The sequence below is a fragment of the Agelaius tricolor genome, unplaced genomic scaffold, assembly GCF_023055355.1.
Source record: "Agelaius tricolor isolate 1412-34295 unplaced genomic scaffold, bAgeTri1.0.p SCAF_7, whole genome shotgun sequence".
NCBI classification, from domain to species: domain Eukaryota; kingdom Metazoa; phylum Chordata; class Aves; order Passeriformes; family Icteridae; genus Agelaius; species Agelaius tricolor.
The window spans coordinates 9,031,082-9,043,289 of NW_027269267.1; the positions used below are offsets into that span (position 1 = coordinate 9,031,082).

The 12,208-nt window shown below is 39.0% G+C and overlaps 1 protein-coding gene across 6 annotated transcripts in view; it reads right to left on the reverse strand.

The window, feature by feature from the left end:
- Positions 1 to 12,208, reverse strand: part of SYTL5 (synaptotagmin like 5) — a 95,650-nt gene that overhangs the window by 18,537 nt on the left and 64,905 nt on the right. For 3 of the 6 annotated variants that reach the window (XM_071430319.1, XM_071430318.1, XM_071430317.1), the window contains exons 9-13: positions 10,737 to 10,843; positions 6,771 to 6,875; positions 2,665 to 2,730; positions 1,465 to 1,643; positions 48 to 150 (exon numbers count right to left, since the gene is read on the reverse strand). In XM_071430319.1, the coding sequence (XP_071286420.1) occupies positions 48 to 150; positions 1,465 to 1,643; positions 2,665 to 2,730; positions 6,771 to 6,875; positions 10,737 to 10,843 (560 nt within the window). The remainder of the gene's footprint in view (positions 1 to 47; positions 151 to 1,464; positions 1,644 to 2,664; positions 2,731 to 6,770; positions 6,876 to 10,736; positions 10,844 to 12,208) is intronic. The other 3 variants (XM_071430320.1, XM_071430322.1, XM_071430321.1) reach the window with 3 other exon arrangements.

The following is a 12,208-nucleotide window of genomic DNA, read 5'->3' on the forward strand; positions in this document are numbered from 1 at the left end:
CATCAGAGCCTGAGAGAGAGAGAGAGAGAGAGAGAGATTCTTCTCACCTTCAGTGTCTCATTAAATTCTGGGTTGGTGCTGTTACTTTTAATTTTGGTCTTGCGCTTACTCTGGCGGGACTTGTCAGGCAGAAGGTAGGCTTTGACATAGCTGCAGAGCAAGGAGCAGAGGGTTAGCCAGGAGTATAAAATGACCAGTTTGAGCAAAGGCCTGACAGAAGGTAGGCTTTGACATAGCTGCAGAGCAAGGAGCAGAGGGTTAGCCAGGAGTATAAAATGACCAGCTTGAGCAAAGGGTTGCATTGCTGCATCAGCAACACATATGAGGAAATTAATTTTTGCAGTATGAAGAGTGTAAACAGATCACAGAGAATATGCAAAATGTGGAGAGGTATGGCCCTTACCTCCAAACATTGTTAGACCAAAATAACAAAAGGCAGAGCTAAATTAATTTATTTATTCTCAGAAATGCAACAACCTTTCCTAATAATTTGCCTTTTGTCATATATGATTATCAACTCGTCATATATGATTACCAACATATGACAAAATATATACTAAAAATACAAGCTAATTAAAAAAATTGTAATTTATATACCACAGATCAATCATGATTAGAGATATTAATTGTTACTTTCTGATGAGAGAGTTTACATATTATACTGCAAACTATGATGAGAAACTTAGAAAACAGCTGGGGGTGCTCAGCCTGGAGCAAAGGAGACTCAGGGGTGACCTTATCACTCTCTAAACTCCCCTGAAATGTGGCTGTGTTCAGGTGGGGTTTGTCTCTTTCTCCAGGCAGCACTGACAGAACCAGAGGGCACAGTCTTAAGCTGTGCCAAGGGAAATATAGGCTAGATATTAGGAAAAAGTTTTTTACAGCAAGAGTGATAAAGATCTGGAATGGTTTGCCCAGAGAGGCAATGGAGTCACCATCCATGGATGTGTTTAAAAACAGACTGGATGTGGCACTGGGTGCCAGGGTTTAGTTGAGCTGTTGGGGCTGGGTTGGACTCGATAATCTTGAAGGTCTCTTCCAACCCAGTGATTCTGTGAATTCTGTGAAAACATGGTACTTCCAAAGTGAGTAAAATACAAAGTTATTTCCATTTATCCTTGCCTGCAGAACATCACTCCTCTCATATACTTCAGTTTTGATTATGGAAGTAAAAGAAACTTGATGCTGCCTGCCTATTCCTTCATACTTTTTTCCCTTTTAGTATCAAACAGGTTGATAATTTAAGTAATCTTACTGTTTCCCCAGAACAGGTGCATGTTTCCTTAAGAAGCACACATGAAATGCCCTTCCCACAGGGAGCCCAAACCCAACCATCACCAAAATGCTGCTTGAACCAGCTGGATCCTGTGAATTCCCAGGCTTGAGTCCCAAAGCCTGGGTCCAGGCAGGGTGGGATGTGCAGGGGACACCCCAGCAGAGCTGAAGGAAACTCTCAGTGCTTACGGGTCTGTCCTTTGCTTCCTCTCATCTGCAATGGCCAGGTTCCTGCAGCTCCTCACCAGGATGTTGAGGGCCCCTGTTTTGTAGATGTAGCTGATATTGAGGAGGATCTCCCCGCTGACCTTCACGTTGCCATAGTCGCCAGTCTCACTGTAAACACTCACCATGCTGTTGATGCTGGTCTGGAGGGGAACAGAAAAAGGGCTCAGAGGCTGAAACACTCTACTCTTCCCCAACATCTGGGGTTTTTTATTTTTAATTTAATTTTAATTATAATTTTTTTTCTTTCTTTTTTTTTTCCCATAAAGCTACATCCTTGCAATATCATCACGCTCTTTAGGACTTGCTATGGAAACAGATATATCAGAGAACAGAATTGCCATGATTTGATGTGAAGGGAATAAGAACTGTAGTTAATAGTAGTTTAAATGTCTAGGCAGATGTTTCTCCATGCAAGACTTAAACCTATTTATAAACATGACTGAATCTAAATTACCACCTCGTAATTAATATATGGACTGAAGAGCAGACAGGCTACATAAATTGTAAGCTCATGTAAGTTCCAAGCAGAAAAAAGAAAATAAATTTAAAAGTCACTTCTCTGGCTCAGCTGGTCACCTCATTTTTACTGAGTCTTATGAGACAACTGCTGACAGAGCCCTTAGAAAAACTTACAAGGATACTTCCCATAATGGAGATAGTATAAAACCACATTTATTTAAAGTGGCACCTGTCTCTCATTAACAATTTTAAAAGAAGAAGCAAAATTCAACCCCTACCTCATTTCTGCATATTTTGTAAAGTCAAAAATTTTTATCAATAACACCACATTTTTTTCTGCTACAGCATAATGTATCATCCCTCAATCCCTCTTTCTTCACACTCATAAAATGCAGAGTACTGCTATGAGTATTCCCTCTTCCAAAAGTTTACATTTAGGGAAGAAATTAATATTTTTTAAAGAAAACTGGAGAAATATGCACACTGCCAGAACCAAAAGCATTTGAGAAATCTGGAGTGCATTTCCTTTTGAGTCATTGAATAAAATTGCTCCAAAACATGTATAACCACCTAAATTTTGACACACAGGAACCTTGCAAGACACCCAGGTACAGTCTTCAACAAAAAAGGAGAAAGGAGAGAGAAACCTTAAAAGAAGAAACCTTAAAAGTAAGCTAGAGCAAAGGATTCAGGAGAACTCACAGTGTCACCATCTGCTTCAGGAACATTTAAATATGTCCATTTTCTGTCAGAACCTTCTGGGGAGTTCTTTAAGGAAGGCAGTGCAAAAGATCAAGAGAGAAGAGCATTAGATTGATGTAGTAAGAAAGAGTAAGTGCAGTGAGACATCTTTATCTACATAGAAAGGTAAAGGAAGTTTGTATTACCAAGCCATAGTGAGAAAGCAAGAAAAAGGTATCACCAAATGAGATAATTCAATACTGAAGGATGAATGGTTGAAAGTAATTACATAGAAATGTAATTACTGTGTCATCTCTGTATCAAAATAAAAAAGTTATGTTTTAGAACAGTAGCTCAGCAGGTTTGGATTCATAATGGAGTACATTGGATTTGTTCTCATTTACATGTGCATGTCACTCCTCCCTGAAGCCAGCTAAAATCTAAGAATTCCTCTGTTTGCAGCATCAGTGCCTTTGCAAGAAAGGGCACTTTCTCTGTGAAATTCATTAGACCAAATGACAATTGCACTAAAACATTGAAACATGTCACTCTCTGGGAAAAAAAATTATGGTAATTCAATATTGGGGACACATTTTCCCTCCTTTGCTTGGCAGAGCAGGATCTCACCAGCTGTGTCCTGATCCATCTCCTTCCCTGCCAGCTGCAGGGAAGGGCACAGTCCAGGGAAAGGAAAGTCCAGCCACACAGAAAGAATTGGTTTGTGACAAAATCCAACTCTCCAAGCACCCTGCCCAAGGCCCCTGCAGCACAGGAGGCTCAAGGGATAAACAGTTCTGTGTCAGTGTGGTAAACAACAACAGACAGGAAAAAATGTTATTTACATAAGCAATTATTACCCATAAATTTAATTTTATTCCCCATGTAGGAAAAATGAACAGCAAAAAAAAAAAAAAAAAAAAAGATGGGTTTGATATATTTATGCTGGCTGGCTTTATCCTTAATTAAGAAAAAAAATAAAGAAAAATGCTCGTCCTTTTAATACTTTTTATAATTGTATGAAATTCCATTAACTGGACTGGTTAAAATTACTGGAGAATAATCAACACATACCAACCAATGTGATGTATTTCCTCCAACTTCTAACATGCCTTGAGCTAAATTCCAGCCTTTACCATTTATACATTTCCACCTCTAAAATACATGAAAATATCCTTTTATACTGTTAGGGAACTTAACCACTCCAGTATGTGCTAAAAATGCCTAAATTATCCCTGCAACAATTTGTATGCCCACTTCAGAAAAAAACCAAAAAACCCAAAAAACTGAGGTTATACCAATACAAGGAGGTGGAGGAATTGTTTTCTACTCCAAACACTTCTCTCTATAATCTAAATACTTTTTTCCTCAATCTTTATGTAAGCAGGCAGTAAGGGATAAATGGCTGGGGTAAAAAATAAGCCATGATAGAAGGTCTGAAACAAATAGATGGCACCTGACCCTTGAATTCATGCAAACACAATTTCTGAATTGCTTGCCAAACATGAAGAAAATTATACAAATTTAGTAAGACTTGATAAACTTCACTTTTTGATCCCCACTCCCAGACTCTGTTCTGTAGAATTTACACTGGAGATTGCATACACTAAATGTAAAATCCCTAAGAAAAATACTCATATTTCTGTTTAGTAAGTAGCAAACAACATATGAAGGACACAGAGTCTCATTTTGATACCTCACTAAGAATTATATTTGTTTTGCATTCTATCTTATTGCTGCAGTAAAGCACTGGAACATTTTAGTCTCACTGATGTGGTGGGTCTTGACAGCACCACATAAATATGTGGAGGATGAAGGATGAAGAGAAAACTAAATTTTTAAATTTTTAAAACAGTTCATGCAATAGCATTAGGAAAACACAAAAGACTGACACTGAGATACAGTTTCTCTTCAATATCACTTTCCATTTCCACTCATTCATGTTGCAAGCAGATTTCAAGTGTCTTTTATCCCTTGTGATATTTCTTTCACTTCCTCAAATATTCATTGTAAGACTAGCCATACTTACTTCAAATTCAAGAAAGAAAAGAAATAAAAAGAGGAAAAGGGAAAGAAAGGAAAGGGAAAGCGAAAGGGGCAGGGAAAGGGAAGGAAAGGGAAAGGGAAGGGAAAGGGAAAGGGAAAGGGAAGGGGAAGGGGAAGGGGAAGGGGAAGGGAAGGGAAGGGAAGGGAAGGGAAGGGAAGGGAAGGGAAGGGAAGGGAAGGGAAGGGAAGGGAAGGGAAGGGAAGGGAAGGGAAGGGAAGGAAAGGAAAGGAAAGGAAAGGAAAGGAAAGGAAAGGAAAGGAAAGGAAAGGAAAGGAAAGGAAAGGAAAGGAAAGGAAAGGAAAGGAAAGGAAAGGAAAGGAAAGGAAAGGAAAGGAAAGGAAAGGAAAGGAAAGGACATACAATTATGTGTCTACTGTTCATTAATAAGATTATTTCAATGTGACTTAATAGTTAACAGTCATTTGACAGATAGCACAGGATAAAAAATATACTATGCAAGAAGGCTCAAAGGCTTAAAACAATCAAAATAAAGGTAAAAATATGATGGGGAAATGTTAGCAACACAGTTAAGGGGAATAAAGAAATGAACCTGCAAATAGCCCTTCTCTTGCAGGGAGAAGCAGCTGGCCATTCACAACTTTGCCATTAACATTACATGCAGTGACATTAAAAAACATGTCATGGTGAATAAGGAGAAACAGGAGCATTGAGATGTGAGATTATCTCAAACCTACAGCCCTGGAAAAGCTGCACTTTGCTTAAGAGAAAGGTCAGAGGGAAATCTACAGCAAAGGACAGAACTCAGCACATGGACAGAGTGCTGCCTGAAGCACAGAGGGAAGGATCTCTAAATGCAGTTCCTTAATTAGAGAAAACACTTAAGCCCCTGCAGCCCTCCTATCAATATTCAGAGGAAATGAAAATAATCCTGTCTGTAAAATCCCTGGGACCAGCAGGCACTGGAGGCTGTGAGTCACTGCCAGCCTGGCTAAGTGGGTGCCATTAGCCCAGAGTGCACAGGCTACAGGTGCTCAGATGTGGTGTGTCTGCTTCTGTGAACAGCAAAAATCAGAGGGAAAAATGGTCTGACACAGCCAGATCTAAGACATCAAAATGCTCTGTGATGTTAATATTCTCAGCCCTTTCTCCTCCCTGTGTAAACCAAGCTTAAATTCAGCCAACTCCATTTCTTCGGGATCAAGAGCTTCACTGGGATTCCCTTGGCCTTGCTTGCACAGAGACTGATGGGGGTGCAATCTAGAAAGGACAGTTCTTTGGTTATTGTCAAAGACAATAATTTTCTCCTCTCTTTTAGTATTCAGACTCATCTTTCTTCATCCTCTTCAGCACTCACACACTCTACATAGAGTTTATTGCAGCTTTGTGCAGTCCAGAGCTATTCTTAGACACATAAAGCCATAAAGAAGAGTGGCCAGAGAGGACTCTCTGAAGATATTATCAGTTGCCCAAGATCCCAAAAATGAGGTACACAGCAGATGGTAATAAACTAGACATGTCAAAGGCTGCTTTTGTTATCTATTTTCTTTCCCAGTGATTAACAGACTGCATAATCAACAGCAGAACCTTCTTGTACCAATTTTGTTGCTACCATCAGGTGCAGCTACCCCTTTACTGTCACCAACCTAACCCCCAAGCACCCCTCCCCTGCAGTAAAGGGAAATACTTTCCAGATGGGGGTGGCATAGGAATCATGCCATGAAGAATGAGAGAAACTGAGCTGGGGGATGGACAATGATTCCATGGAAGTGGGATGTGTGCAAACACAGACAAACGTAATTTAATTAAGATCAAGTGCTCCTCTGCAAAGCTGAGCAGTCACACACTGCAAACACCTTTGGGTTGCCTTCTCCATATGTAAATTTGATGATAACCCCAGCATATGAGCAAGTCTGCTAATGAGTATGCAAAATAGTTTTCTCTTTCCATGCCCTGCAGAGAGCATTTTAGCTTTAAGCATTAACAATATAATAGAAAGTCTATCTGAATGTCAAAAGATGTTTCTCAAGTGTAGAATGAAAGATGAATGTGATAAGTGATATGAAATAAATTCCTTTCTGGAGGAAATATGGTCTTTTGTGGAAAGACAATGCATGTTTTCTACCCAAGATCTTACTGTTGATAATCCACTTGTCATATGTTCATGCTTTCTTGGATAACAAGAGGCCACTATGTCATCAATATCTTCTTCAGTTTCATCCAGATAGCCCTAAATGACAAACAGGCATTTTAGTTGTTGTGTTCTGCACTGTATTTGGTCAACCTCTGTCGCTTAATTTTGGTTCACAGGTTTTCCACTTTAGGAAAATGGAGCTGGATGCACTCAAATTCCTGTAAAGGAATTTTGGTTCACATTTTCCACATCTTTGCACAGAAACAGAGCATAAGGGGAAGAGAGAGCTGTGGTTTCAGGATTCAGTTGTTAAAGAACTGAAGATCCTCACACATACACTTCATGTCTTATATAAAGCCAGTTGATAAGCATTTTAAAAAGTAAATACATTTCTGTATTGTATTAATAATTAAAAGGTGGGAAATCAGTAATTGAACAGCTTCATATAGGTGCTGGAGTTTTAATAAGCAAGACCAAAGTTTAGCATCTTTAACCTATATGCAGAAAAAAAATCATCATTTAAACACAGCAATGAAGTAAAATCTAAACCAAATCTTTAGATGTGATTGATGGTCCTAATGGGACTCTTAACTTTTACTTAAAATAACAGGAAAAAATGCCAGCAGACAATTATAATCCTATTAGGCATAGCTTGGAAATCTCAGTGTTTTCCTAAGCCTTATGGCAGGCATATTTTGAAAGACTTTGTTAATTTTAATGGAAGTCAGATTTTCAAGTTCCTTATATCTGCTCTGCAGCTCTAAAAACCTCACCTTTTGACCCACCTCATTCTCTATTGCTTAGTTGCTCTCACTCTTTGAAGCTAACCAGAGAAATACTGGATTCAAATTCAGGAGTCTCAAAGACTTCTGTGCTAATCAGCAAAAACAGAGCAGGCAGAAATGCTGCTGGAGAATTGAATTCACAGTTTACATAAAAAAACTTGCAGCACATTTGCCATATTTTACATGAACCTCGCTGTTACATCTCTTCTCCTTTGCTCCAGTGACTGAACTGATATGAAAGCACCTGAAAGTGATTTTCTATTGCTGCTTTCCAGTTGTTACTGGATATCTAATATTGAGCAGAGGGAAATCAGAACAAGCTATCACCAAAATTTTCATACTGAAGAAAACAGTTTCATGTTCCTACCATGAGCTTGCTCTGCTACTCTCTTTTCTTTCTAATCTGTTGAAGGCACTGTTAGTATCCCACAGAGGGAAAAAAAAAAAAGGAAATAAGGAAATGATGGATACCTTAAACTAAATGAAAGGAAAAACCCTAGGAGACCTGGGCACAACAGAGAAAACTATTTCAGGGAGACAGACAGTTGAATCATTCAAAAGAAAAATCTCCCAGAAACCTGAAATAAAACAAACAAAAAACCCCAACAAACTACTCCACCCATAATTTCTACTCCCCTCATTGAAATTAGATGTCAGGTGATGTAGTCTAGTTTTAAATTTGGAACAAGAATATAATTTTCTTACTTGCCTATGGAGCAAGAAGAAGAAATTCTATACATGAAAAACTCTTTCCTTTACACTGTTGTATGCATACCAGTGAACTTGAAAATAAAAAATGCTATATTTTTACTGCAAAATAATTAAACAGGGTCGGGGGGAAAGTAAGGCAACATTTTCAGATTGGGGTGTTTCAGGTCTAGACACTCATATTCTAACATTGCTTCATGGAGTCCTAAAAAGTGCTGAATACCAATTTCTGCCTGCAAGCAGAAATCTGAAACTTAAAAAGAACAATTTACTTTAATATTTAACTAACTCCCTAATTTATTTTGCACCAAAACGATTTCATTTCTCAGGAGTTGTTACAGAATTGCAACTATGTAATTGGTTGCTGTTATTAGCTTATTAAAGTTGGAGCCAGTAGGACATTAATCTCATGGTCTCCAGTGGGGGCTATAAATGCACATCATCCAATTACTCCTAAAAAAGCAGCTGAGCATGCAATGAAAACTCCTTGGTCAGGAATTCAACGCACACCTCTCTAGAAATGTGCTCACATTTGAACACAGCACTGGATTTAGCTGGTTCCCTGGGCTCCTTGATAAATCTGTACCACACCATGTGGGTTTTGGGGCTTGTCCCTTTTCATTATCAAAAGCAACACTAAGATAGAGAAGCAAAATATTCATTCAATTTTCCACCTGATTTCTCTGTATGGGTAATGGGTTTCCCTGACAAAGGTGGGAGCAAAGTAGCTAAAATCTTTTCCCATCCTTTCAGCTGATAAATTCCAGCAATCTGCATGTGCTATTGACTTGTGTCACCTCCCATAGCGCTGCTGTCAGCTCCCATCACCCAGGAGCAAGAGACTGAAGGACCTCAGCTGGAAGAAAAGGAAGTGTAACTCCAGGTTTTTCTGGCTGCAGGAGCTGTTGTTACCATCATCAGATACCTTTCTTCTTGTCTCTTACATCAAATAAACTAAATTCCAGCAGAAATACAGCTTTTATCTCAAACCACTGCTTCCATAATGAATATGAAGACTCTGAAGGGCTCCTGCGAGACAAACTACCTTAAGTGAATGTGGTAACACAAAAGCTGATGAATGCAATCAATTCGTTTCATAAGGCAGAGAAAGTGAGGATATGGGTAAAATCAGAGATCTGTGACTCCTGTTATGAGTGAATTTTAAAGGGGAATTAACACCAGACTCCAGAGCAGCTAAATCAAGGTTATGCCACAAGAGAGGTCTCCTATGCTAGCAAAGAAGCTACAGAGTTGCAGAGATGCAATCTGAAATTTCATTCAGAGTCAGCAAGAAAGAAATACAAAAAAACCCCTCTGATTAAGAAGAGAAAATTTAAACAGGGAACAGAAATCTCTTTGGATTTGTCATCTCTGGCAGCTGCCTCAGAGAAATATCTAAGTTGTAACAGTCAATTAGAGCACAGAACAGATATAAAGAAATATAAAGTCTGCATTTTTTTTATTTTATACCTTTCTTCTGCATTATTTTCCAGCTTCCTAATAAAGAGCACATCCTTTTTCTTTATTACAATTTTAAAATAAACCACTTGTTTTTGAAGTTTTTCTTCCACCAACACCTGACACACAGGAAGGTCTTTTGTTAATTCCTCAAAGATTAATCCAAAGCAATGCTGCAGGTACATCCTCTGGCTGCTACTAATCCAAGAAAAGATGGAAATCCCAACACATGGTTTTCCACCAAGACTCAAATTTCAACGCCACAGGAAGGGGAGACATCTGCCATGGCCAGTGCTCTTCTGGAGCATCAGCTACCAACAGATGTTTGGGAACTTTAGAATAAACTGTGATTAGATGAAGAATTATTTAAATAATTCCCTCCCCCATCATGCATAATTAATAATGGATGTTCTTTTATAGCATTGATGCACATCTGCAGATTGCCTGTCTTGGATATGTGCATAAGAGGAGATGGAAGTTGTGAATCACTTCAGGAAAAGCAGTCCATAGAATACACAAAAAAAGGCATGGCATGGAGATGTATTGAAGAATCAACAGGAAGATGAGGCAAGCAACATTGCCAGAAGAGAAAGTTGGGTCTTCCTGCTAAAAATACAGATAAGTGGGAAACCAAACCAGACAGAGATTAAAGCCTTTAAACTATGAACTTTCTCAGCATCAAAATTAAAACTTATGCAAATATGAATTAACAGAATTTTGGAGCACGTGCAATTTAGTGCCTGGAATTTATTTTCAAGCTAGGTTTCTTTCATCTGTGAACTCAAACACCCAGCAAATTAACAACAAATTGGAACCATGACTATTCATTGAAATCACTCTACAGCAAACATACTCAGAAGATGACACTATTAAAAAACTCATTAAACATCCCTGGAAGAATGTCCTGCCTTACCCACATTTTATATAGATACACACACAGTCCTGATTTCATTGGTCCAACAAACAGAATTTCCACCAGATGAACATTTCCATATTTATAACTCACCAGTTCCTGATCTAAGGCACTAGGTACAGATTTGCTTCTTATGCTCAGGGTATCCTCATTTCCTTCATAGAAAGATTCACTCAGATCTATCTCAGATCTGCTACGGTCTGGGAAACAAAAACAATTTAAATGTTGGCTGTAGTTTGTACAGAAATATTCCATTTCATCTTTCATACAAGTATTGTCCCAATCCCAATGTTTTTTTTAATGAAAAATATTAAAGCAATATTTTAATTATCTGTCAAATCTATGGCAATTGAACATCACTATGAAAAATGAAGAAAGAAATATGCTTTCTGATGCTGCTCAGCATTCTGGGCAATAATTTTACCCTGTACTATTTATTTATCTACTCTGATTGTCTTCTGTGGATGATAGCATGGATCATCAAGATTTTGACTTTCTCTGGTAGGCCTGCTAGCCTGGAATGTTGCAAAACTCACTGTCCAAGTGTTCACAGTGATTGCCACATCTACCACCACCACCACTAAAATGTCCCCAGCATCTGCATCAGAATCAAGCACCTGGAGATACAAAGGGATGTAGAAAGTATTTCTGTCATTAGCAGTGCTCCTGATGCAGAAATTAGGAGGAAATGAATAGTTTCAAGAGCTCCAGCAGTTTCTCTCAGTCCTACAGGTCTCTCATCCACTCTATAGCATAAGACAGAAAATCTCTCTCCAAGGCCTCTTAGTCGTCCCCACAGAAGTATTTTTTGTGACTGTTTCAATGTATTTAGAAAGAGAAGAGGGGGAAGAAAGTACTTTTAGATCCTGCAGGTTGGAATCTGAAAGGTTTTGAACTGTTCATCTCCTTCCAGCTCTACAGCTGATGTGGCAGGAAAAATCACTGTCCTGAGCTTAATGTCCTTTGAGTTTTGCCAAATGCAGAGTCTGAGGCCTGTTCCCAAGTTTCCTGTACTTTTGCTCAGCATCCATCTGCTTTGTAACAGGAGGTCAGTTCTTATCTACCAGGAAAGCTTCTATTTTGTAAGGTAGCAGGAACAGGGGAATTTTTGCTTCCTAAATAAGGAGCCATCTGTAACATCTCTGCCTGGAGTTGCACTGAACAATATTCTCAGGAAAACTCTGACACTTTTAAGCTGAAATGTCTGAGGTAAAGAGCATTGGCTCCTTGGATTAGCTCTGTGGGATGCACCTCTGGGTTTCTGCTTTGGGCTAAATCCAGCTACAACAGAGTGAGTCCTGCTGTGTTTCAGAGAGCAGCCTACAAACCCAAACCCACCCCATCAGCCCAGCAGGAAGCTGGCTGAGTGCCTGGGGGAAGCAGAAGAGTGCAGGATGCTCCTGCCTCCCATTTCAGAGAGGAAAAAGAGGATTTCCATCCACTACTGCAAAGTGGCTGTGACAGCACCTTCCTGTGTGAGCCCTTTCTACCTACCAGCCTCCAATGAAATGGGGGAAATTACAGATGGATTGACTCGTTCAGAGCATCACATAGAAAAATGAACA